Source organism: Epinephelus lanceolatus, chromosome 11 (assembly GCF_041903045.1).
Source record: "Epinephelus lanceolatus isolate andai-2023 chromosome 11, ASM4190304v1, whole genome shotgun sequence".
NCBI lineage: Eukaryota > Metazoa > Chordata > Actinopteri > Perciformes > Serranidae > Epinephelus > Epinephelus lanceolatus.
In genome coordinates, this window is record NC_135744.1 from 29,048,512 (window position 1) to 29,074,683 (window position 26,172).

At 40.8% G+C, this 26,172-nt stretch overlaps 3 protein-coding genes across 6 annotated transcripts in view; 2 read left to right on the forward strand and 1 right to left on the reverse strand.

Annotated features, from left to right (window-relative positions):
- Window positions 1-4,760, forward strand: part of grm5a (glutamate receptor, metabotropic 5a) — a 30,754-nt gene extending 25,994 nt beyond the window's left edge. The window contains exons 18-20 of one of the 4 annotated variants that reach the window (XR_013492345.1): window positions 1,747-2,420; window positions 2,770-2,897; window positions 3,351-4,760. Coding sequence is in view for 2 of the 4 variants with exons in the window: in XM_033647693.2 (XP_033503584.1) it covers window positions 1,747-2,617 (871 nt within the window). In the remaining 2 variants the exon portion in view is untranslated. Of the gene's footprint in view, window positions 1-1,746 lie in introns of all 4 variants that reach the window. The other 3 variants (XR_013492346.1, XM_033647700.2, XM_033647693.2) reach the window with 3 other exon arrangements.
- Window positions 4,761-7,670: 2,910 nt separating this feature from the next.
- Window positions 7,671-14,991, forward strand: rab38b (RAB38b, member of RAS oncogene family). Its single transcript, XM_033647710.2, has 3 exons — window positions 7,671-8,065; window positions 10,803-11,080; window positions 12,936-14,991. The coding sequence occupies exons 1-3, from the start codon at window positions 7,837-7,839 to the stop codon at window positions 13,083-13,085; spliced, it is 657 nt and encodes a 218-aa protein (XP_033503601.1). The 5' UTR covers window positions 7,671-7,836; the 3' UTR covers window positions 13,086-14,991.
- A 3,361-nt stretch (window positions 14,992-18,352) lies between these two features.
- bach1b (BTB and CNC homology 1, basic leucine zipper transcription factor 1 b) lies at window positions 18,353-25,434 on the reverse strand. Its single transcript, XM_033610231.2, has 5 exons — window positions 25,112-25,434; window positions 24,747-24,995; window positions 22,098-23,576; window positions 20,993-21,199; window positions 18,353-20,563 (listed from the first exon to the last, which is right to left on the reverse strand). Exons 2-5 carry the CDS (start codon window positions 24,993-24,995, stop codon window positions 20,228-20,230), a joined length of 2,271 nt encoding a protein of 756 aa, XP_033466122.1. The 5' UTR covers window positions 25,112-25,434; the 3' UTR covers window positions 18,353-20,227.
- Window positions 25,435-26,172: the final 738 nt, after the last annotated feature.

The window sequence follows — 26,172 nt, forward strand, 5'->3', positions numbered from 1 at the left end:
TTATGAATCAGAGTATAAAGAGGCTGCGTTTAACAACAGCAAACTCTTACAATGCAGTATAATCTGACGGATGTTGTATATAGTTTTGTTGTTCTTTAACGCAGATCCCTTTACTTTACTTCAATTCAGTTCTCAGCTCAGGTCTCACGTCCCCCCTGTCACTTTGGTGACCCCTAATGTGAGTCAGGCCCCCAAGGCTGGGAACCACTGATTCGCGGGTGGTGAAATATTTGTTTAAAAAAGCATTTCCTCAACCTCCTGAGACCCTAAGTCCTCATATGAGGACATTACATTTTGGGTTTACTGGACCTTATACGTCATTCTGCTTAATTTAGACCTCTCGTCCTCATTCATGGACACTTTTGTGCCATGTAGTGGTAGTAAGAGCACAATACATTAATCTATGTAAAAACAAGATGGCAGTTATCTCTGCCAATCAGTCTGCAGCCGATCCCGACACAAAAATGGACAAGGTCCAAAACCTGATCAAATTTAATGGTTGAAACTTGTTTATTTATGATTTATAACATTTATAGTCAGATATGCCATACAAATTTGACCAACAGTAACAAGCTAAGACGGTGTTAATTAAAAGGTACTTGTCTGCAGACACTGGGAATTTTTCATCAGCTCATTGAAGGATATTGGGACTTTATTTGTTTATTCATTATTGTTGACAGTGTTTCTTTTTTTTATAGTTATCAGGTCCTACTAATGCCATATAGCTAGGAAAAACTGAAAATGCATACCAAACAGGAGGTTAAAGTTATTCCTATTATGTTTCTATAAAAAAGAGCATATAATGTATGTTGTATATGCTGCATTTTGATGCTCTTAAATTACGTTTCCCCTGCATGTCACCAGCAACTAAACTAAGGGAAAATACTTAAAATACAAATCTCATTTTCTTTTTTTGCCATTGATATCTATTTAAAAATGTAGCAAAAGATTGCTCTGAGATAGTCATACATCCTATGAAGACCATATCATATTACTTCTTGCCTCCGCCACTCCATTAAACTGGATGATCCATCACATAATTACTTTGTAATATAATCACATCATCTTTTGGAATATTCGTCAAACAACAATTTTGCTTCATTTTTTGCTGATCTATGTCAGATCTAGTTAATAATCATATTATATACTTTACCTTATGTATGGATTTTGTTAATAATAGCCTAGAGTACAAAGGATAGTTCAGCGAAAAGAGGCTAAGAGGGGAAAGCTGCAGGCGGGTGGGACATGGCAGACATGGCAGAGAAACCACCTTCTTGGCTTATCATCAGGCATCTAAACTACTCTCCTTACAGCCACATGCTTTAGTTGTTTCTGTCAGTGAGTCCATGTATACAGATGGCAACTCTGCTGAGATATTTCCAAAAACACTACTATGCCTTTTCCTCCTTAAACTGTCTTAAATAAATCAGAACTGAATCCAATCCGACAGGCTGGATACGCCAAGAAAACTGTTCCCCGAGCTGAGACAAGGCTTCCTCATTTGGGTTAAGTACTCCCGAAGGAGACCCACTGCCTTTAAGGATTTCTCTTTCTAGGGAAGATAAAAAGAAAATGGAGGGAGATGTAAAATTACACAGACAGCAAAAGATAGAACGGGGGATGGTAGAAATACCAACATGAAGAAGTAGAACACTGAGATGTGCAGTCTTACACTGTGGATCTGTCATATTTCTTATCCCTTTATAATAAATGTAAACAAACTTTATGTCTTTTATGTGTTTTCAGTTCCAATGGGAAATCAGTGACATGGGCGCAGAGCGAGCAGGCCTACAGACCAAACATATGGAAGAGGATGTCATTTCATGTCAAGAAAAAGGTACCAGTGGAGGTGAACCAGACAGCCATCATCAAGCCGTTCTCTAAAGGAGGAGGTACACCTGGGGACGCTGGTGTCAAAGAGCAATACGAGGAGCAACAGGTGTCTCAGCCCTTCGACTGCTCCCCCTCTCAGTCACCAAGGAGTTTCCAGGGAGGAGAGGCTGGAGAGGAGGGACAGGATTTACCCACGTTCGTACCTGAGCACCCAGGTGGAGTGAGAAGAAGAGCTGGGGATAATGGCCAGGGTGTCGGGATGGTGGATGGTGGGGACATAAGCGTCATAGGTGTGGGTGACATCGGCATAGGCATGATTGGCAGCCAAGGTCAGGGCACGACTATCATGGACCAAATCAGCTGCGTGGTTAACCGCTTCACTGCCAACATCAGCGAGCTGAACACCATGATGCTGCCAGGGGGAGTCACCGTCAGCCCCACGTCCACCACTGCTCTGTCTACAGCTGCAGACGCCTCCCCCTGCCCACCTCAGTACCTCACACCCAGGAGCAGGCAGGCCCCCTCCACTGTCACCACATACGCCGAGGTCGCAGCCGTCTCCAATTTCTGCGAGAATCGACCAGCAGGTAAGATTTACGAACACCTGGCTGGGACTTGTGTGAGTAGCAGGCGAGCCAAGGATATGGAGGAGCTGGTGGCTCTGACGCCTCCCTCCCCATTTAGAGACTCATCTCTGAGCTCCAGCGGCAGCTCACTGCCCTCTGAGGCTGAATATGGCCAGCTGCTGCTGAGACACTACAGTCAGAGCTCCTCCTCTCTCTAAACCTGCTCTCTGTACACCTTGTTCTCCTTGGTTATCATCCATTTGGAGTATTTTAAACCCCAAAAGACAGAGCGTCACACTGGACCAAACTCTTGGATGCCTTTCTACATGTGGATTATTGAGCAGTGTTTAAAATGTACTTTCATTTTCAGATTGGATTGAGTGCACCCATACATTCCCTCAATGAGAGGACTGAAAGAGACATACCAGTGGCAAGACTGCAAATGCTAAACGCTGAAAATAAGCTGAGCAGTGTCAGTGCTTCATCGTTTGTCTCCAAGTGAGTAAAACACTTGACAAACTGAAACACACATACGGGCATTTTACAGAGTTCTGAATGCTATACTAACAAACACAGGTCTATTACTTTTCAAATTCCAAAGAAAATACTGATAAGCTGAGAAAACAAATGTAAAATCACTTATTTACTTCATTATAAAATGGTTATGAAACAGTGAGGAAAATTAACCAAATATTTATGTTCAGTGTTTCTTTGGATTATGCCAAAATGGCTCTTATACTAAATCTCAAAATGGCATTTGATTTTTGTAGGTAAATGTAGGTATTATAACATTTAAGATAGTTGTATTTCAGTTGTATATTTTGCATCACATATAATCATAAACACAGAAAGTGTGATTTTTTTTCTGATTTCTTACTGTATTATTGCTGTTTCTGTACATCTGATGTTTTTTCTTCACTGACAAATTGCCCTAATCTTTAATATTTTGAGACCCAGGTGGATGCAGATTGTATCAGCATGACGGCATCTGTCCAGAAGAAAATAGCTCAAATAACTTTGCCTGAAATGAAAAGGTCAAACACGACTCATTTTTTCTGCCCTCTAATTAGTTGTCAAGTCTGGAAGGCATAAGCGAGCATTTTGTATCCGGATGCTAGAGGAGAAAGATGCCGCATTATGTGAATCAGGAAGCAGGTGTTTCTGTGTAGGGGAGTACAATGACCTTCCCTTTTCTTGGAAACAAAACATTTACTAAGAATGAACCCCCCTCCCATCCTGAGAGGACTGGAGCTCTTTGCATCTCAAGGAAATGTAAGACATTTTCTCAATGGACATCATCAGTTGTCAAACCCACAAAGAGCTCACGGACTACCTGGATGTCTTCTTTAATTCTTTTCTCTAGATGTGACTTAGCTGAATGTATTTGATAATCTGAAGCGGACCAAAACAATCTTCCACCTCAGGATGTGTCCGAACCAAAATACTTTCTGACATCGACTCCAACCTGCTGAACGAGCGCTGTCATCTGTTGGCTCGAAAAACGTTTCCAGTTTGCATGATGTCAAGATTTGGTTGCACTCTTTAAGTTATATTTGTAATGAATTACCTTTTTTGATATTGTACATGTGAAACCAATACGATGAATAGATACAGTAGCAAAGTAATGATACTATCAGTGTGTTAATGTGTTTTTAAGAGTCATTTTAGGAGGAGAGAAGGGAACTGAAAGTGTGCTTCATTTTCTAGACATCTATTGCAAAACAGTTGTTTCTAGCCTGGCTTTTTACCTACATGTATGTGCCAACGTCTCCCTGCAGTAAATGGCATTGTGTTTCTATAAATGGGCTCATGTATCAGGTGTTAAAAGGAGGATTTTTTATAATATTTCATGACATTTTTGACTATGTTGTTTCTTATGCTTGAGCATATTCAATGAATCTTTTCTTTTTTTGTATCTGCATTTTGGCCTCTCTGAGGATCTCGATGAATGACAGTGTGGATTGACAGGCGAGCAGATGATAATGTTCATGTGGGAGCTAGCTTATGCTTGTTTATCAGATTTATTTATTTTTTTTCTTTTAAGTCTGGCTTCTGTCCATCAGTCTTTATTTTATTTTTTTTTCTGAATGTTTACACAGACGGGAATGTGTTAATGCTTTTTGAAATGTGCAGTGTTTTTCTACTGACTTTGGATGTAAAAAAAAAACATCTTAGACAATTGCCATATTTGCATGCAGGTTTGTGCCAATTTTGCAGGTGTTTACTACACATTAAGCCAATAATTCACTGATATAATCTGCAGACGACGTTTGTCTTGGTCTTATTTCTTCCTCTGCCTTTGAAATAGCCAGAATTTACAATTTAGACTTGTGCTGCATTAAAGGTTTCCATCCAAATTCCAATTCACATTTGTGCATTTCATTCATTTTTGTATGTAATTCACTGTAAATTTACACCATAGGGACACTTCATTCACATTATAGAACTTCTACATCCCAATTATAGGAAAAATACTTAACCTTAATATTTAAAAATCAAAAGTATATATATGGAAGAAAATGTCTCAAAGTGACTTTTAAATGACACTAAAAAATCCAAATTTTTCATGCTGTCACGTTTGAAGGAGTCACGTGTCTTGTTAATACTAGAAACTGGATCATGTGTGGTGTTATTTTTACACCTCCTACGTCGATGTTACTTATGAACCCTCTCTAAATAAGATAAGAATAATTGTGTCAAATCACAGTGCGATAATTAATAAACCTAATGGGAAATAGGGTTTCTGGGGCACTCTTTATTAAATAACATGTGATATAATTTCCTATGCCGTGTTTTGTTCAGTGAAATTAACATTCACAAGATCGTGGGCAAAGTTTATAGTTAGAGCGTAATAGCTTTGATGAGCACAGGGAGAGAACAAGGCCTCAGCGGACCAACCCGTTGTTTATCCTTGAAATCTGGTGGTGGCTTGAAGTGATGGGGGTTGGGTTTGCAGGAACATAGAAAAAAATCACAGCCTTACTCATCTCTGACTTAGTATAGCATGTATGTGTCATTAAAGGCAACAGGAAACCACCAGTTCAGCATCATTGCTTCTATTTTTTGTCCAGCAGTGGTGTGTGGTCCATGATAGAGGGAAAATGGGGGAACAAAAACACTGAGCCCCTCATTCACACCTGAAGTTGCACAGAGGCAAGAAGTAAATGGTTGTCAGTGGAGCTATAGCTAAGTGAGAAACACTTTGTATGACGTAATAGCCATTGTGTTGATTCCTAAAAAGAGCAAATACAATTTACAACTGCCCCAAAACAGCTAAATATGTAAATGAAACAAGGTTGCAAACCTGGCTGAAGATATGGATTGTTGTTGGTTTCAAGTCTGTTTTCATATAGGCTATACAACTTATTTGCTTTTCAGTTTACAGTTAATTACAAGGACATTTTTGGTCAGAGCTAAAGGGAAAATAAATTACGAAAAATCTAAAAGATATAAGCTACCAATACATTTGCAGCATTATAAAGAAAGAAGAATAATAAATAAACAGTTGAAGAGATGTGGGCTAACAAATAGGTTTTTTTATATTGATAATTGTTTTTCTTTTATTGAGTGAGCATGATTCTGAATATAATACAGTTTGCTTTTAATGTGTAACATAATCATTGTTTCTTCTTCTTCTTCTTCCTAAAAATGTCACGATTTACTCCTGTTTGTTACTCATCCAATGTACTCATCCACAAATACAATGCAGTCATATACAGTTGTCATCACATGAGATGTTAAATCCTCACTCACACAAGCTGATACATACTTATCGCATACTGGCACACACACAGACACCCACTCAAAACACATACACATACACCCCTATCTGCCCACCCACCCCCAGACACACATGCACACACATCAGACAAAACAGGCGGTTACACAGGGTTCCTTAGAGTTTATAGATGCTGGGTGATTTTGCGACTCCATTTAATCTACAGAGCTTCAGAGACTGAGCTCCATATCTTATCAAATAGTTTCTCTGTGTTGGTGTCTTCGGACACTGTCCTTTCAATGCACAGATAATATTTCATTAAGGTTTTCCAGTTGTGCAAATAGGAGGTAATAACTACTAAGTTCTAATAGCTCATACACTGTACACATTTTTATACATGAAGACGATTGAGTCTTATTTGAATCCATCTGTCTGTGTGAATGCACTCAAACTCAGTACTCTGTGATGGAGCTGGGAGATATGACAGCTAATACCAGGTCTGGGGTCTGTTGAGAGAAGCAGGTGTACTGCCTTATTTCTATATGTGTGCTGGGTGGTGTATGTTCCACACTTCATGCAGTTCTGCTTTTTCTCAGAATAGTTATTCTGATATCTTAATAAATAAGCTTCTCTGAACATGGTTCATGGGCTTATGTAGACTTTCATATACTGTAGGTGGGCAAAAAAGGGTCTGCTGTGTGTATTTTGGTTTCATTTAATATGTTTGTGTCACACAATTATCCAATTAAAGCCAAAACCAGAAAAAGGTATCAATCTGATTAGGGTGAGCTAATATTACAGCATAGCATTCACATTATATCCCTGTTTTCCTGCTGCATTCAACCTCAAACCAACTCTTTTTGTCATGGTGGTATCGTGGTTTACCCTTATGGTTTGAGTTTGTGATAATATGACAATGCATCTATTATTTATTGAGACATTCTTTTAACAGTAGCACCAACATTGTAGAGCATGCCCAAAGAGAAACGCACATCACTGTATAAGTTACAACCTGAGGCACTGGTAGTTTGACTACATTTATAAACGGTGATGAGACAATGGAGGAGACATAATCAATTGCCTTTTCAGTGGCATGTTTGATTGTTGGAAATGCCTGATACAGCATTTGGATGTGCTGCTAAATGTGGGGAAAGAGTATAAGGATTTTTACATAATCAATATGCCTTTAAATACTAGGACTAAAGTGGAAGCACTCTGTCTTAATATACAATTACAAAAGCACACTTTCTCCTGCTAGTTGTGTATTAAAATAATCTAAAAACAGTTTTTAAATGAACATTTTTCAAAGACTGCCTTAACTGCATTATAGGACTGTATTTTTGAGCTGCATCTAAACAGACATTTACATAAGGAGGCAACTGTTCCGCAGCACACAAATAGTTCAAATATGCCAAATGTTAGTTACATAAATTGGCACTTTATTGCACTAGAGACTTACACAGCCTTCTACCAGGAACTACTGCGTTGCGCCCTCAGTGAAGCGTGCGCACTTTTCGTCTCCACAGGGTGACGAGGCGAGGTCACAAGTTCCCAAGCTCAGCCCCTGAGCAGATCACACACTTCCCCACAGGGAGGGCGGTTCCTGCACCCATAAGAAGAGGGAGACACACGGGATCAGGGGGGACGAAGTCTGAAACTGCACTTATACCGAGTCAAAGTTGCTGAAAGCTGCTGCGTCAGTGAGATCGGACAAGTGGAATGACCAATCACTCATCACACTGTAACGGCATGCAGAGCCTCCGGAAGGAGCACCTGTACAAGGTGCTGGTTATCGGAGACCTGGGGGTAGGGAAGACCTCTATCATCAGGCGGTATGTCCACCAGACCTACTCCACCAACTACCGGGCCACCATCGGGGTGGACTTCGCCCTGAAGGTGTTGAACTGGGACTCTGAGACTGTGCGGCTCCAGCTCTGGGACATTGCAGGTGGGACAGTGAAGAGTTAAAATATGTTCAATGTATTTTATTTGCATTATATAATCTATCATTACAATGCAAACCCATGATAAATTGCCTCCAGGTCATCTGCAGGATCCAATACAGCTCACTGATGAGTTGAATTCACAAGGGTGTGGGGTGTTTTTGGGGTTGGGTGAGGAGGGGAGGGGTGCACTTATGAAACAAAATTTAATTTCCTGCATTCTGGTGAATTATTATGCATCAGCTTGTGTCTCTTCTGCACCAATTTATGGTGTAGACTAAAAATCCTAACTTTATTCAAAATAAAAGAATTTCCTGCTTTTATTCGGGTGGACACATGGACATGTTTTAATTTTTTTTTAAGAGCATCACCTCCCCTCAAACTGTGCAAGAAGTTGCCCTCTCATAAAGCCTACTCATTGAAAAAACATTGTAGGCATACTGGTATTTAGCAAGGCTGATTGTCATAGTTCCTGAAAAGTTGATGATTTGGGGAAATAGGACTTATCTTCAAATTAACAGTGAAGCATGACTGTTGTAAAGTTATGAAACATCACAGGTCAAAGATGCACTGTCACTGTGGAGAGCTGGTGACTGACACAAAGAGTATTCTCTCTGTCTCTCATACAGACACACACATGCACACTAGTGATGGGCAAGCTGTTCTTTTCAATGAACTGAATCACTCAAATCTGTTCATTCAAAAGACTTGTTTACTGAATTGTTTGGTGCTTGACTAGATCTCACTGAACTGTAACACAGCTGAAGATTCACTTCAACTTGTTATCTAGTGAAGTGAAAACAGACACTTTGGTTAAAGATACTGTTTGCAAACTGAAAGCTGAAGTCCTACCCAATGATCCACAGCATGTACATTTTGGTTAACTATTAAAAACATTTAGTAGTACTTCCTCCTTTGAACCATAAAGACATGAGAGGGAAGAAGAGGGGCGGATCGGGCAATTCAGTGACTCACTCGGGGCTGGAAGTCACTGTGTGGTACACTCAGTGACTGAATCACCAAACAGTCCTTGAATGTTTGCTAGCAACTAATTGAGAGCTCTACTAAGAAATGAACAGATCATTTTAGGAAGTGATTAGGTTCATTTCTGTCACACCTCATACCACACAACATGGACACATTTGAACACTGGAAAATCTTTCAAATAAAATTAACAGATACATGGATAGGATGGATAAGAGTAAAGTATAACATGGTGTCACTGCAGTGATTCTGTCTGACTTCTCCTCCTGACCTCCTCTATATAGACGTACCGCCTAAAATGGATAGAAAACTTCAGATTAGTACATTTTAAATGTAGCAAACCAAACTCAAAAGGTGGTATATGGATTCTAATTAAGTATTTCTTCTGATTAAAATCTTTTCTACTTTGAGATAGAGGACCTGACCTGTGGATGAAGTGTGTGCAGCCATGCTAACAGCTCTGCAAGGCTGCACTTGGGCACAGTGGTGATTTGAGTTACATGTCAACATGCCCACAATGACAGTGTTGCTCAGGGAGGACCAGCACGCTGTCATCCAGTCATTCATTTAAGATATGGAGCAACATCATGTGATTAGGCCCATGTGAGGGAGATTTAAAGGCCAGTCACAGGAGTGTCATTGTAGCTAAATAAAAAACAAACATCATTAGTCACTGACACACACACACACACATGCAGGCACATGCTTCAAGAGGTCAAATGCAATTACAAGTCACATCTGATTAGTCGTGTCTACCTGCTTGAAAGTCATGCTAGGTAGGAGTAGGGATTGGCTGAGTAGGGGCTAAGACATTGTGGTTTGTTTGTTATAATCTATGTAAGGGTAAATTTTACATGTTGTACTTTGAAGCTATGGAAAGCTGTAGATTGTGCCATCAGTTTATTGAATGACAGAGTGTCAAGTGACATGTTTGACGTGTGTATCTGTCTGTGACACCACTGCACATGAGGGTTCATGTGAGTAATGAAAGTCATTGATACATTCTCTCGAACGAAAGGAGGAAGTTCTCAATCCACGTCCTGTCAGATTGTCCATTTCCTCTTACTCCTGAGGCAAACAGCAGCTTTTTGTCCTTGTCAGAGTGATTCTACCAAAAAAGGACTCCCACGCATTAATATTTATTAAGCATGTAAACTTTTCTGCTGAGAGGGCATGGTATGTAAAACAAGCAGGATGCACACACCTACACGCTCAGTGTTTTTTTGACCAACAAGTACACACATTAGACAGCAGACAGCCGATCACACACCCCCGGGGAATGTCATGTTGACAGCTCTTCTAACCTGCTCCTCAAGCACCCAGTTTCCTTTCTCTGCACAGTACACAAGCATGGATCAACACACATGCATGCAGACCTGCACACAGACGTTTAACATGCTTATATTCTTACAGACATATTATATGAATGGTGTAATAGTCTGGGTCAGTTTTCATTACAGGTTGGGCAAAATGGCAGGTTTAATTTAAGTAGGCCTATTATCAGCAGGAACAAGCAGTCGCATTGACCGTCTGGTTAAGTGCAACGTGACAGTAAGACCACAGGAATGTGCTGTTTCATAGGAATGCAGGCTCTGCTAACTGCAGTCCTAATACCAGCTGTATGAGCTGTTCTGCCTCGAAAATGCAGGAAAACAATAAGAATCTGTCATCAAACTGATGGCTGGGAACAACAGTGTTGCCACACTAATGAATGAAGCTCCCTATGTGTGTGTGTGTGCTTTTGTTTCTTCATCGAAGGTCAGGAACGTTTCGGAAACATGACACGTGTGTACTACCGTGAAGCCATGGGAGCCTTCATAGTGTTCGATGTGACACGAGCCACGACCTTTGAGGCCGTCATCAAGTGGAAGGAGGACCTGGACTCCAAACTAATGCTGACTAATGGACAGAGTATTGCCACCGTGCTGCTGGCTAACAAGTGTGACCAGGGCAGGGAGCTGACCAACAACGGCATCAAAATGGACCAGTTCTGCAAGGACCACGGCTTCGTCGGGTGGTTTGAGACCTCAGCTAAGGTGAGACCAGAGTAAGGTTAAGGTATTCTTGTTTGCCAGTCATTTGCAATGCATGAGGTAAAATTTATGCCTGTCCAACCTGGGGCATTTGTACTCACTGAGACTTAGCTGAGAAGATTGATCTCACTCTCGTATCTGTCGGGTAAATATGAAACTGGAGATGATTAGCTTAGCATAGCGACTGGAAATACCATGTTATAGCCATTCATTCAGAGAACCATCTTACAGTGGGATCACTCCAGCCACGATACAGCTATTCGCGATTTATAGCAAATGCTAAACCGGGGCGTAAAGTGAGGAGGGATAATGGTCCTTCCCTGCTTCCTAGCCCCCTACTTTCTGGCACCCTTGCTTGGACCACACCCATCTTTGAACTCCGCCTTCAGTTCAAACTCAACTACATACATGTAAAGTTTTGTGACTCTGTCTTGAACAGTTGCGATGTGTGATAGACAGACAGACTTATAAACACCTGCCAAAATACCCACCAGGGTCAGGACCACATTTTCCATGATGACACACACTCACACAGACTCACAAGGTAAAAACAATACCAGCCGTCACACCATTTTCACAGCTGGTAAATACCTACAGTGTAAATTATTGAGCTTTAGAGGTGCTGGAAGGCAAATTTGATATTAAGCTAAGCTAACTGGCTTCTAGCTTCACATTTAAGAGACAGACATAAGGGTGATATCAATCTTCTTATATAACCCTCAGCAAAAATGCAATTAGGCATATTTCTCAAAATGCTGCAGTATTAATTAATCATCAACATGATAATGAATGGGCCAGATTGTCGGCCTTTGCAGTGAGCGGCTGACAAGCTCAGTGGAAATCGTCTCCCACTCAGGTCACTTCAGTCAGAGAAAAACATCCCCTCAGAGCCAACTGGAATTTCATATCCTCGTGGAAAGTGGCTCTGTGAGATAAATTTACTAAGCAGGGTCAAAACAAGTGAAAAGTTAAAAGCGTTAGAGGATTGTCAGCTGTTTTTTTTTTTTCTGCCTGTCTTTTTGCAAGCCAAGTAAAATTATTTAATCATTTTTTTCCTACAGTAGATTCAAAGTAACATAAAAACTATTTGACCACATCACATAAAAAAATTGTATCTGCTTAATCCCACATGTCATTGGAGCTTTATTAAACTTTTGTAGGTTGAAATTTTAAGATATCATGTTTTCTTATGTCAGTAAGAGAATCAATTTGAATCGTTTTGTGCATCACATATTTTCCCATGGTTCTTGCGGTATGCTCAGAAACACTGGGATCTTTGAAATATAGCTATGTGGGGTTGAGCAAGTCTTTTCTGTACAGTATGTGTCTGCAAGGATCGACCTGCCAGATGTATCTTGTGATGCATGACAGTTTCAATTAACCCCCTTACATACACTAACCCAAAAACTCTGCAGCACTTGCACATAGCTTTAAATTCTCCAAAAGCTGTCTTCATTCACACATGCTCCGTTGACACCAGTGTGTTGGACCGGCAGTGGTGCGCTGCCATTCTTATGGCGTCAAGACTCAACATTCTGAAAGGTTGAAGGTTATATGGCGCAGGTTCAACCAGGAGTGTCAGAAGTAGGCTATGCAAACAAACACACACATTCTTGGTAGCAGTAGGAAAATGTTTACAGTATTTGTTTGAAGTAGTTTAAAGCACCTAAATGGTGTTGTTCACACGAAGGTGATAGCATGCTAGTTAGCCACATTTTGAACATGCTGTAGGCTAACTACTGTTAATACACAGGATGTTCACTGTAAGGCAGATGTGTTTAGGCTTAAAACTTAAGAAAATAAACCATACAGATCGAACATTATGGAGCCATAGCTAACAGTTTTCTCGCCCTTTTAGGACAACCTCAACATCGGTGAAGCTGCAAACTTCCTGGTAAAGCACATCATGGCCACAGAGAATGACATTCTGAAAAGTGTAATACCAGACACCATCTCGCCACAGCTCGACTCCAACAGGCAGATGAGCTGCTCCGGCTGCTGGAAGTAATCAAAGGACGGAGTGATGGCAGGACAGAACAGAATGGAGACACAGTGGGACAAAGAGGGACAGGCACACCACAAGGAAACGGCACAGTACGGCATCTTTGGTCCAAACTAGAGTTGAAGATTTTAGTTTGGTGCGTGTTTGTGTTCTTAGTGTCCAACTACAGGAGAACCAAAGCTTGAAAACAAAAATCACATGGACTCAGAAGTTGAACATTTATTGAACAGAGCTTTGGTAACTCATCATACTGTGAGTTTGAAGTACTTGGCAGATCAACAAGTATAACTTGTCTATGCTCCTTGGCGTGATTATTCGAAGTATGTAACAGCCAAACTTTCTTTTTGGGACTGTTCTTTTTAGCTGGTCAAGGTTACATTCTCTTCTACCAACAGTTTACTTGGAAAAGGACTAGTGACTGGCACTCAACCTGCTGGACCAAACTACAAATGGACTAAATGCTCCCAGCAAACTTGATGCAACACACCCAAAGCTGGGCTGTGATTACAGAAGGAAAACAGGAGTGCTGTTAACAGTTCTTCACCATTTCAAGCAAGTGTAATTTTGTTGCTGTTCTCCCTCTATTTACCTTCACCTCCAACTTTGTGGAGAAAACAATGGGTATGTTTACATGCACACTAATATTCCACTTTTATTCTGAGTATGATAATATTATGATTTTGATACGGTTCATGCAAACAGCATATACGTTTTGGCCTTTTTACAAATGAAGTATTTTCCGATTAAGACTTATTGGATTTGCCAAGTTATTCAGGTTTTAATAGCATTCTTTGGGCATGTATACAGTGCATTCTGTATATGCATCTCAGTTGGGGATTTTATCACAGTTTGTGACACACGTCCTCTTGTCTGTTTACGATCGGCTATGTGCCTTGTCACGGATGCGCTGTACACAAACCAACTAGCCCACAGTTTGCAAGGCTGCAGATAAGATGCATGCCCAGGACAAGTCCACATTTCTAGTGTGAAGGACAAACACACCTACTTTTAAACATTATATACTAAGACTTGGATATCAGTTTTTTGAATATGCTCAAATATCATAATGCCAACCTTTTCAAGAAGGTAGTTGAAGGAATTAAAGAGGAAAGCTGTGGTCACACGCTCGAACAAGTCCTCCACGAGTGGAAAACTTTGTAAAAGTCCTGGCACAAGTGACAGCCATTCAACATTTTCACAATTAGACGTGATAAATGACTTGTTAGGCCGCGTTAGTCAGAGTATGCATGGCTGCAAATAAACAAGAATATTAATGGAATATTCTGGGGTTGCATGATAATATTGGCACGTCATCAGTATCGGCCGATATTGGCTTTAAAATTAAGTATCAGAATCGGCCAACATGCTTTTTCTTAATATGCACAATGAATGAATATTACATATATTAAAAAGCATTGTACTTCATATCTCCATCTGCTGGTGGACCATCATGATAATAATAGACAGGGATAATATGATATTAATTCCACTACAGAGGAGACTGGATGATCACTAAAATTAGGTAGAAGATATTGATATCAGTTATCGGTCAAAAAAGTTGTTGGATATTTGCAAAAAATCCAATGTTGTTCATCCCTATGATATTCATTTTCATTAGACATATAAAGAGCTTAGTAGGCATATTGTCATTTTCAGAATAAGGGCAAAAAAATGTATATATTTTATGCGTGTAAACATAGTCAGTGTAGCTTCCTTTACCGTTATTCTGCAAGAGCCAAAGAAAGCAGTATTGACCACTTTCAGTGGATCCCACATTGTGTAATTATGTGAATTTTGCAAATACATAGATTTTTTTTAATAATGATTTTAAGTTATTTACAGTATTCTTTTATGAGTGTTATGCTGGTCTAATGTATGATGTTATTCTGCTTAAAATCTTTCCCACAACTGACTATTGTGTGAGCCTTATTTAATCAGGCAAGTTAAGTCACAACACATTTAGAACAACAACTTGGTCAGCTGCGAGGGAGAGTTAAATGCTTAGACACACAAACATCCTTGAGCTTGCTTAGCGTAACTCTTTCATAGCCAGTGGACACTTCCGCTGGAGCATGTCAGGTTGAAGTGATCAAAGGTTTGTCAAACATGTTTGTTTGTTAATGGAAGAAAGTGGCTGTTCATCTGTCTACATCTGGATTTATTTTCACCAGAACTGGTTAGTTTGTGCATGTGTGTTACTTTTCTTTACCAGAAGGAAGATTGTGTTGATTGTCTGGATGCAAACTGGACACTCTCATGAGTTCACTTTCCAAAGCCTAACCCTCTGTATCCATGGTAACTAGATCATTTTTATGGGTATCCTCTAACATCCGTGTGAAGCTATTTCTTGCTGTACTCACAACCGTACAGGCACACACACACATACACACTTATGCACACAGACTCTTTCTCTCTCCATGTTCTTGTTCCTTTTTTTACCTCATCTTTCCTCCTTCTCCACTCCATCCTTGGTTATTGTTTCTCATCCTGAAAAATTCTCTGTCTCTCTCCCTGAATATGGCTGATTCCACTGTCTTTATTCATTATGTCCAATGCCCCTCTTCTCCCTACTTTCTCTCATTCTCGGATTCACATACAGTATGTACAGCACATTATATAATCCTGCACAGACTCGACTGTACACCCAGAGAAGCAATACTTTTATTGATCCTTTCTGTGAAGTACAGTCAGTGTTTAATATATGCTATATTGTTTCCTCCAGCTGCTGTTGGTCAGCAGTGTTTGCACAGTATTTATAAGCCCGATCACAACAGTGTCATGTGTTATTGTGTGAGATCTTGGTGGTGTGTTACAGCAGGCTTAAACAATGGCCTCTCCACAGGATTACAATTTCAGTGTTAGTCTGGCTCATCATGAGGGTGTGTGACATCATGCATCATGTGACATCAGCTACACAAGGAAGAACTACATGCTCACACACTCGCACGTGTTTTCCGTAGGATCTCACCCCCCCTACACACACCAGTAGTAAACTGCACGTCTTTAGCTTTTTACACCACCTGTGGATTGTTCGTTATTTATTGCAAAGTAATACAAGTAAATAATTTCACACGTGTCTGTTTTTTGTAACATGATGATATAATGTGAATCTGACCTTTAACCTGGAACAGCCCATTTTACAGCCTCATGATCACAGTGGTACGCAAGTCAAGATTTCACTGTAAGAGACAGAATGAGCCTCCAAGTGTTATATTACTTGATACTGAGAAATTTGTTTGAGAGTGTGTGTGTCTGTGTGTGTCTTCAGGCTGATCCAGGACCCTCAGGTTCTCATTAGGAAGCCACATGACTGCGTGGATTACTCTCTGCCTGAGGGATTAGATTTGGTCTTCTGCTCTTGGCTCACATTAAGGACATCACCACCACCAACCCTGTCAGCTGATCCACAAACGCTACATAACCACTCAGGCAGAATTCTGTCATCTGAATTCATCTAAAAAAAGGACTCTTGATGTACACGAAACGCACGGTGACACTGTTTCAGGATTTTAATTACACTTCAAAAAGATGTAATTAAAACAAATCACTGAAACTTTCATTTCAATTTGGAACAATATTTACCAAGTTTTCGTCTGTTAACTCTTCCTGTGACAACAGCTGGCACAGATCTAACTATTCATTACTGAGATTATGAGCCCAACATATTGTGTTCTCTTTAGTGCTCGGGCTCTGCCAGAGAACCACCTACAGAAAACACCCACATATTCTCTCAGAGAGATAGAGAGAGAGAGAGGGAGACGAGAAGAGGCAGGTAGCAAGAGAAGAAAATGAGACAGGAGAAAAGCAGTTCTTAAATGCTGCAGCTACAAAAGGTTACAGACAGCTCATCAAAGGTGCATGCAGGTAAACAGAAGCCGACGCATTAAACAGGTCACATTTGGCTGCCTTTGAAATATTTTCCAGACGGGATTCACACATATTTTAACTCTCTATTAGATCAGATCAAAAAACATTCAGCCAGCTCAGTCACATGGTGTCTTTTGGCAAGCTGCATAATTCAGTGACGAGAACTCAAGATGATAGACTTTATCTGATCTGATCAAGCAGCTTCACTTTTAGAAACTGCTCATGTGGTGCCATCTGTTGTCACATTAGTAACACTGCAGGCATTTTATTCACTTCAGGGAAACTAAGTTATGTCAACAAGTTATGGATGCTAATTTATTGGAAACAACCCACTCTTTTTCATTTCTGCTGGCATTTGCTAACCCCTCATTTATTTTAAATTATACTAATGGAACTTCGATGGCCTAATAAGGTGACACATCAGTGATTCATATATAATGTGTTTCCTGAGACGTCTCATTTCTACAGAAAAAACACAAAGAAAACATAGTTGGGCGTACACGCAGAAACATTGAGGGGGACACAGATGAAAAGGGGGGCTTAGGGGACCTCTGCGAATATTTTCATGCACCATTTTGTACATTTTCTGCATTATCTACTTTCATGTTTTTATTGGGGAGGCGGGCAAATGAACATGTTCTAAATATTAAGGGGGACGTGTCCCTTGTGTCCCCCCTAAATCTACACCTGTGTGTGCACATTAAAGTGAAGTGCAGCCACTTGAGAGTGACTGGATTTGAAACTTAATTACACCGTGTGAACACATACTTTCTCAAGCAAATGACCTCCTCTCTTAGGGCGACTTTCTCATCTTTAAGCCCTGGGGCCTCAGTGACTCTTGGTTCCCATTCCCTAGCACCAAAATCTATTAAGTCACCCTGCTTGACCTTTGCCCCCCTGGATCTTCCTTTAATTCTCCCTTCATGACGAGTGCATGAATATGTGGTGAGAATGATCAACATGGGTGTGATTTACAGATCTTACTATAGTTTTGTAATCATCCAGGGGGTATTATGCTATGTTTGCTCACATAAAAGAAAACTGAGAGATGAAAAAACAGTCTCTGTGTAATTAAAATGGCCTCCAGAGAGAGACGGAGGAGTGAAGACAGAGCGAAAAGAAAGAGAGAAACTTTAAAGTAACAGAGAGGAGCTAAGTGCGACAGAGTGACTAAGATTCAGGAGGGAGAAACATGAAAAACAAAGTGAAGTATTAAATCATTAATACATCTGTCCAGGTTGAAAGATGAGTCCTCTGGAGACCTTATGGTCTCAGCTATTCATCACTCACGCTGAACACAGACAGATTTTACATCTCATTAACCTTACTGATGGTTTTTCAATAACACTGCGTTGCACTAGCAATCATCTTAACAAGTGGGGGATAATAACAAACATCTTTTACCGTTTGAAGCAATTTTTTCTCTGTTTTAATGTTGATTGGTTTTCTTTCACATTTGCTTAAAAAATGCAGAAATCCATTTGTTATAGAAGGATACAGTCATTTTTGTGCATTGGAAATAAAGGAACACAGAAGCAATTTGTGCAGCATATACTGTACTAGGCCTGCACATCTATACAGCTCCCAGTCTACTGACTGTATAGGCACTGCCACTAGAGGGCGATAAGCACCAGCATTAACATTACTTTGAATGTGCAGTCTGCAATTGGCTTAGTGGGAGACAAATAAAAAAATTCTTGTGGTTAATGACATCTTAACACCCTCGAACCCCACTGTCATCAAAAATATAGTGTGGTTGCTCCGCATTTCCTTGTAAAACTAATGTTAACCTGATTTTTGTACTCAATGTATCATTTCATATTTTACAGAATTTTTTTAAGACCAACTGCACTGTAATGATTACAAAAAATGAAAAGAAATCAATAAATATATACAAATATAATACAGTGAAACTTGATCATAAGGAGGTTGCAAGGCTGATTTTCTGTGAAGAGTCCTGAGTGTCAAAGATCTACTATGAGCGGGGTGAAAATAGGTGAAAGGTTATAGGTGTAAGCCAACAGAAAAGCTTGAGTATTGAATGGGATGCACAAAACAAATAAGTAATTATGTTGTTGATTGCACAGGAGACACAAAATATACACATAAATATGCTCGAACCACATGCATCAATGAGTTAATGCTACATAGTTCACTTGACCCTTTACAGGAATTTGGATAAGATGTGTTTAAGATAATTACGTTGTGGGTAACACACAGTATTTCCATTCAATATGTAATAAGAGTCCAATACTTGCTACAATACAGGACAGACACATAATGTGGTTTTTAATTACACAGAGTGTGGCAGCTTTCCTCCCATAAGTGTACTTTGTTCATGTATAAAAGCTCTGCTAATGTGCAGTTTCTTTAGACAGCACTTTCAACACATTTAGGCAACATTTTTGTGAGGTCTGTTTTTAGTGAGTCAGAGCAAAGCTGAGAGCTGTGTGCAACCTAGAAGAGCTGCGTCACTGTGGTCAGACGACCACAATGACAGCCTGAAATATGATAGCCAGACATATGACCAGAAGGTAAACATGGCACACTATGTCAGGTCTATTTATTGAGTAGACTGGTTTTGGTGCAAAGTGCTGTTTTGTGTTGCACTCTACGCAGAGAGGGCAGAACCAACACTGTCTACAAGAGGTATTGTGTGCTTAGTTTTCCTATTAACACCTGAGAACCTGTATAAAAACATTATTCTAAACAACTGAAGTAAATAAGATGAATTGTGTTGTCCTGAGGTAATCAAGTGATGAAGCATATTATAAATATTAAGAGCATTGTTCCCTTTGATTTGTGATTAAAGTCGTGATTGTCTCAGTGCTAAAACATTTTAACATTCTCAGCATGCATCCTGGCTGTGTTGATTTGTGAGCAGGTCCCTTTGGGCTTTAACCAGAAGTCTAATAAGCCATTTGAAAAGCGTAAAACATTTGCTACAGAAGGTCATCAGAGACAAAAAGGTCAAATGAATAGTTTTGGACACCTGGAATGCAATTTCTGACCCCTTAATTTGTGTTTTAAATTGAAAAGGTGGCAGGAGTAAATTAAAATCTGCGCTGATTACGGTCTTCTCATTATAAATCTGTTGTCATGATGAGTATGCACCATTGCTTTATTGTGGAGCCTGTACTCAGTCCAGCGTCTGTGGTAATGTCTTTAGATCCTGTATGATACAGGGTGGGAACCTTTGGTTTTAGACCAGTCTGACATCAAAATTGACCCTGCGGGTTTTGTACAAAGCAGCAGTATATGTGCTGAGTATGTATCTAAAGCTAAAGTTGACCGTTTCTTGTGACTGTATCCCCTCTGGAGCTGGACAACATCTCCTCGGACGTCACATACTCATCACGGCCCACAAAACAGGCTGAGAGTAAGGCCTGGGGCTGGAGCGGCATCCCATGCTGGGAAAGCAGTGTGTCTATGTGAGGGAATAAAGAGGACAGAGGGCACTCTGGGGAGGTGTACTTGGCCAACACCTGGAGCTGCTCTGGCTGTAGGTTGGCTTCGTTGCAGACCCTCTGGCACAGTGTGGAGACACTGTGACATGTTTTGGACTTCAGTTGGCTCAGCTGGCTCTTCTCCATCATCAATTTCTCCCTCTCTGTCCTCTGTGAAACACACAGGCACATCCAATCTGATGAACACATGTGTAAACAAGAAGTGGATTCATAAAAATGTACTGATTTAAAAGAAGTGTGTAATATTTAGGGGGATTTTGTGGCATCTAGCAGTGAGGATTGCAGATTGCAACCAGCTGAAACTTCTCCCTATTAGATTTCCCTCAGTGTTCATTGTTCAAGAGGTTTTTCCTGGAATGAATTCAGTGGCCAACACAAAAATGTGGATGGCCCTGTCTAGAGCTTACTGTAGAAACATGGTGGTGCTACATGGCGGACTACATAGATATAAACAGAAAATTCCAAGGTAACGAAATAATACACTAAAGAAAACATACTTATTATATTATATTCCATTTCTGCCAAATTAATCCCCTTAAATCCTTCACACTCAACCTTTAAAAAAACAATTTGTTTTACCAGCTTGTGGATTTCACACTGCAGATTATGTATGCAGTCAAGTTTCCTCTTCCGGCAACGCTGAGCTGCGAGGCGGTTTTTGCTGCGGCGTCTCATATCATGGACAAACTCCAGCTGTTCACGCGTAAAGACCTGTTGCTTCAGCAGCTGTTGGAAATCATTTCTGCTCAGGTCCACAATCCAGTCTACAGAGAATGGCAACTGCACCTGAGGACACCCAAACAGAAAATATAGGTTACACAAGAGATTTTTATTTTAATTTTTTGAATGATGTCATGCTGTAGAGGACATTGGACTGTAGTACACATACACCACTCATATATTTCTTGAGTCTGAAGAAAATGAACCTAATCTTAAGACATCATTCAATGTATATTATGATCAAATATACGCATTGAGCTTCCTGCACATGGACAAAAGGAAGTAGAGTTTGTAGAGTTGGTTATGGAGTTCACACACTGAGTTATAATTTTACCAAGCTGTTAATTATTAACTTAAAATGAGGAGTTAACTTTAAAAAGCCGAGGTTGGGTGCTGCTGCCAATGTGTGACAGGCAATGTTCACTCACTGGTTTATTGGAGCAGTAAAAATCATGTAGTGTTATCTAGGGTAAATAAAGCACAGTTTCTCCTCTGAAATGACCTTAACTTTGTCTGTACATTCACTGCACTGTTCACACTTTTTTTTTTTTTTTTTTTTTGGACAGTAAACAGTAAAACCTGTTGTTTGTGTCCCCTGCAGTCATGGTTAACTTGACCGGCAGAGCTGTCAACTTCAGATAAATTGGACTCTGAAGTAGTTAGCAAGACTCGGGCAAACAGTCGCAAGACACACAAGCGCACACACATCATCTGTACTCAGTGAATAATTAACTTGGCACTATAGCGATGCTGCTTTCTGTAATATGAATGCAAACGTTCATTTGCATCTGATATCTCTTATCGAGAACAAACATAGAGAAGTAATCTTAGGGTGAGCTTGCTGACGCTTATTGACGCAGATTAATTTCAACACATTGTGAACTTCACAGTGAGGTGGCAGATATATATCGAAGAACAGAACAGCTCCGCGGAGAATTAGCAGATTCATGGTTTAACTGCTCACCTGTCTGGCCCTCTCTCTGGAGTAGGACTCACTGTCTCCTTCTGTTTCTGTCTCTGACTCTCCATCCTCCCCTGAGTTTAGGGATGACACGCCTGACTGTGACGCCCCCTCACACTCAGACAGCTCTGCTCCCTTCCATAAACATTTGCTTTGGTCCAGATCCCGGAAAAAGGGACAGCTGGTGCTTGTGGAGCTGAGGTTGTTGTGGAACTTCAGCCACTCTAAAGATGAGCTCTGCGCCCATCCACTCCCTGTGTCGGAGGAACTTCCTGCATCAGGGTCGTGGAAGTTCAGCTGAGAAGAGCCCATGTCTGACCCCAGCCGTTTGGCCAGGTGCTCGGCCACCTCCCTCTCCACGGTGCTCCTTCCTGACAGGGCCACTCTCTCCATGCTGCCTGTTTGTCCTCCTTTTCCTCTTTCTTGCCAGCCACAATCTATCTCATCATCTGCCCTTTTCTGCTCAGCTTCTACCTGTTCCTCTGGCTTTCGATGAATGGATTCTGGCACCAGTGCATCAGAGTCCCTTGTTTTCGTGCCCTCTCTAATGTCCATGACGAACCTCTTCTGCCCCAGTGACCCAGTGATTGCAGGTCCCTCACCAAAGGTCTTCAGGGGGCAATGGTGCAATATTAACCCTGCAGACCTCTCACCCAGCACTTTGTTTGGCCCTGAGGAGACTGCCTTGATACTGGATGTGTCTGAAGAACTGATATCTTCCTCCATATCCATCTCCTTGTTCCATTTTCTTTGCATTTCATTTGTGTCTTTCACAATCATGTCAGCCTCCCCTCTGCCCACACAGTCGTCTGTTTTCTTGCCATGTGTTTCAGTTTGCCACGGCTCATCGGCCCCCTCTTTGCTCTGTCTGGTAGGATTTGAGGTTGAATTACTTGGAAATTCACCGACAGCTTCATTTTTACTGTTCACACTGCTGGGGCACGGCGAGCAGGAAAGGGCACAGTCATCCCTGATTCCTGTTACTGGATTGTTCGGGCTTTTCTCTGTGACACAAGTTTCCTTCCCACAAGCCAGCTGGAACTTGCGATACTTTGGACATTGCATATAATGGTCATTTGTCCCTTCAGCCACAGGTGTAATAGTGCCTGTGCTGTTCTGACTTCCCATTTTGCTGTTCACTGATTTGTTACAGTGCCGAGCCACTTCCTGCTGACATGGTGAGTCAGCAGCTGGTTTTACTTCTTTCTCATCCAACAATAAATCGTCAGAGTCAGTGCCACAGTCTTCTTTTGATAATCGCCTCTTACATTTCTTCTTACAACAGGTCTTTCTCAGAACGGGGGCAGAGCCCTCGCTGCTGGAGAAGAACTTAGGGAGGAGGAAATCAAAGCATGCTTCGTCTAGGTCTCTGAAACCAAGGACAGAAGCTGAATTACGTATGTCTAACACATCGTTTTTCCCGAAGAGAAGTTTGGATGTGTAGGCAAACGTCAGCAGGGGTTCAAAGCCAGCGGCTGTCACCTGTGGAAGGGGACAAGTGACATAAATGAGCCCTTATATCCTCTAGTTTGCTCTCAATGATAGCAAGAGGTAATTTTATACTGTAATACTTTCTGTCAGATAGTTAAGCATAGGCCAAGGAAATAGAAGTACTCCTACCACAAATGTTTAGCAAAGTAAAGCTCAGCATTGTAGCATTTCACTGACACAGCAAACAATACATGTAACCACAAGTCATTGTTTTGCAAGTCACATGTAAGTCTCAAGTCTTGGCACTCAAGTCCTGAGTCAAGACAGGCAAATCCGAAGTCCTAAACTTTAAGTTTCAAGTCCTAATGCGCTCTTTACCAAAGGTAATGCTATGTTAATAACAGCGTAAATCATGATTTTTGGCAATTGTTTTTCTTATTGGTTAAAACAAATTTGTTGGAAGTTTCTGCATCTCTGTCTGTAATTTTTCGACCCACATGCTTTGCATTCTGCAATTCATTTTTTGTTTACCCCCTGTGTAGTTTTTTTTTTTTTTTAATGCAAATGACATTGTCTTTGGTATTGTGTTTTTATTTTCAACTGGCACTCAGTAACTTACTAACTCAGATTGGTTCACACAAAATAGATCTAGAGAATTAAGTGTCAACTGACTGGGAATGAATAGTGATGTTAGCTGATTCAGGAAATAGAGGGACATGAATGAATTCCTGGCACACTCGAAAGGCTCAAGTCCATGGGGAAATCATGAGTCACTGGTGTTAAAGTTCAAGTTGAGTTGCAAGTCGTTTTTTGATTTCAATAAGTCCAATCTAAGGTCATCAAATTTGTCCAGGAGTCCAAGTCATGAGACTCGAGTCGACACTTCTGCATGTAACTAAAATTCTGGTATCTGAGGCTTTTGGGGTTGATAAGCATAAACTAAGAGTGGTACAGCACATTTAGGGCTCTTCTACATTCTCCTTCAAATGCAAAGTGCACTTAGACAGTATGTGTTTTCAAGGTGACAGGTAATGACAAGATTTTAACTAAACACCAGCGTAAAGAATACACAATCTCTTATAGTCAGCCTGTGAACCATTAACACTTGTTGAGGAAATAACCCTTTCAGTCCTTGTCTCACTTCACTTTTACACATGGTTGTTGTTTTACAACTTGTGTGTCTACTTTTTGTTTGTACGGCATCGTGAGGTGACACCTCACCTCTTGTGGCAGAGTGATGACCGCTCCATGCTGTGTGAGGGAGGAGATCTTGTGTGTGAAGTACTCGCTACAGGAAGCGAGCACTGAGCGATGGGCTCTGAAACTTTGACCCTCCACCACCACGGTAACATCACACAATGTGTCTCGGCGACGCTGCTCGTCCAGGCAGCGCAGCACATGGGAGGAATGCACTGTAGACTCAAATGTAAACACAGACGACCGGGGGGCAGACGTGGCCATCAGGGACATCTATACATACACACAAACACATACACACACACTTACAGTATAGTTAACCACTTCCCCTCTATCAGGACACATACTTAAAGAGTTACACACAAAAATAACAACAAAAACATGCCTACCTTGCGAGGCTGACTTTATATATCCAAGTATCTTAGAGTGATAAAGAAAGTCCCAGCTGTTGAGCACACATGGTTATTTCTAAATGGAATGCCGTCCAGCCTGTCTACGTTTCCCAGAAAGCCTTATCTCAACTCTGCTACAAACTAAAAACTGAGCTTGACTCAGTCATATGGCCTGTGTGTGAGTATGTGAGAGGGAGGGAGAGATAGAGGGAGTGAGTGTGTGTGTGTGTGTGTGTGTCGCAACAACTCTGGGTGTAACAGAGCAAGCGCTGACTCATGCACTCCTGCTGATATAGGATGAGCAAGCAGTTTTCCCGTCCATACCAATCCCACCCTTGCATCTGTCTGGTAAACTAACAGGCTTTTCCCAGAAAATCCCTTTATAGATTTACCCTGAACCCTATTCAGAGATTAAGGTGAGGGTAGGAGAAATAATCCAGGTGTTTAAACAAGATACTGTCTATTGTCTGTGTCTTTCAATCCAGAGTTATCTGGGCTTACTTGACTAATTACTGGAGGTGCATTTAGTGTAAATAGAGAGTGTAAAAACAAATTAAACTGACATGTTGCAAGAAGAGGGAGGTTTTCATGTTAATGTAAAAGTTAATATTTCACAATAGGTCCATGTTGGCTCACACCTCCAGCAGAAAATCTTTCTCTGTGAGCTCAATTCAAGTCTTCGTTGTTGTGTGAGTCTGTCATTGAGAAACAGAACAGCTGGAGGAAGTACAATAAGTTAACAGCTGTAAAAATGTGCCAGCACAACTCATATAGCTGAATATGTGCCCTCATACTTTATCTACTTTTTTGTTACGCTTTTGAGGTGTCAGCAACTGTCATGCCATGTAAATAGTTATTAAATATCTGTGATGGGATGACTGCAGAGGCACATAAAAAATCGTATCATGAAAAACTTTTTTGTGTAAAGAAAAATGCCCACCTTCAAAGCTGCCCGGCAGTAAAGTACAACAGCTAATCATCACTACAAAGCTCTGTTGCCAGTGTCACATGATTCGAAGGAAAAAGAGGGAAGGCTGCCAGAGCCAAACTGGCCAATC

What these genes read in the sequence shown, in the direction of transcription:
- rab38b (XM_033647710.2), top strand. Translation starts at nt 7,837, where the DNA reads ATGACCAATCACTCATCACACTGTAACGGCATGCAGAGCCTCCGGAAG. An exon ending in CCAGCTCTGGGACATTGCAG is followed by an intron (nt 8,066 to 10,802) that starts GTGGGACAGTGA and finishes TCTTCATCGAAG; the next exon opens with GTCAGGAACGTTTCGGAAAC. An exon ending in GGTTTGAGACCTCAGCTAAG is followed by an intron (nt 11,081 to 12,935) that starts GTGAGACCAGAG and finishes TCGCCCTTTTAG; the next exon opens with GACAACCTCAACATCGGTGA.
- bach1b (XM_033610231.2), bottom strand. Translation starts at nt 24,995, where the DNA reads ATGTCCCTGATGGCCACGTCTGCCCCCCGGTCGTCTGTGTTTACATTT. An exon ending in TCATCACTCTGCCACAAGAG is followed by an intron (nt 23,577 to 24,746) that starts GTGAGGTGTCAC and finishes CCCCTTCCACAG; the next exon opens with GTGACAGCCGCTGGCTTTGA. An exon ending in AGTGTGAAATCCACAAGCTG is followed by an intron (nt 20,564 to 20,992) that starts GTAAAACAAATT and finishes TGTGTTTCACAG; the next exon opens with AGGACAGAGAGGGAGAAATT.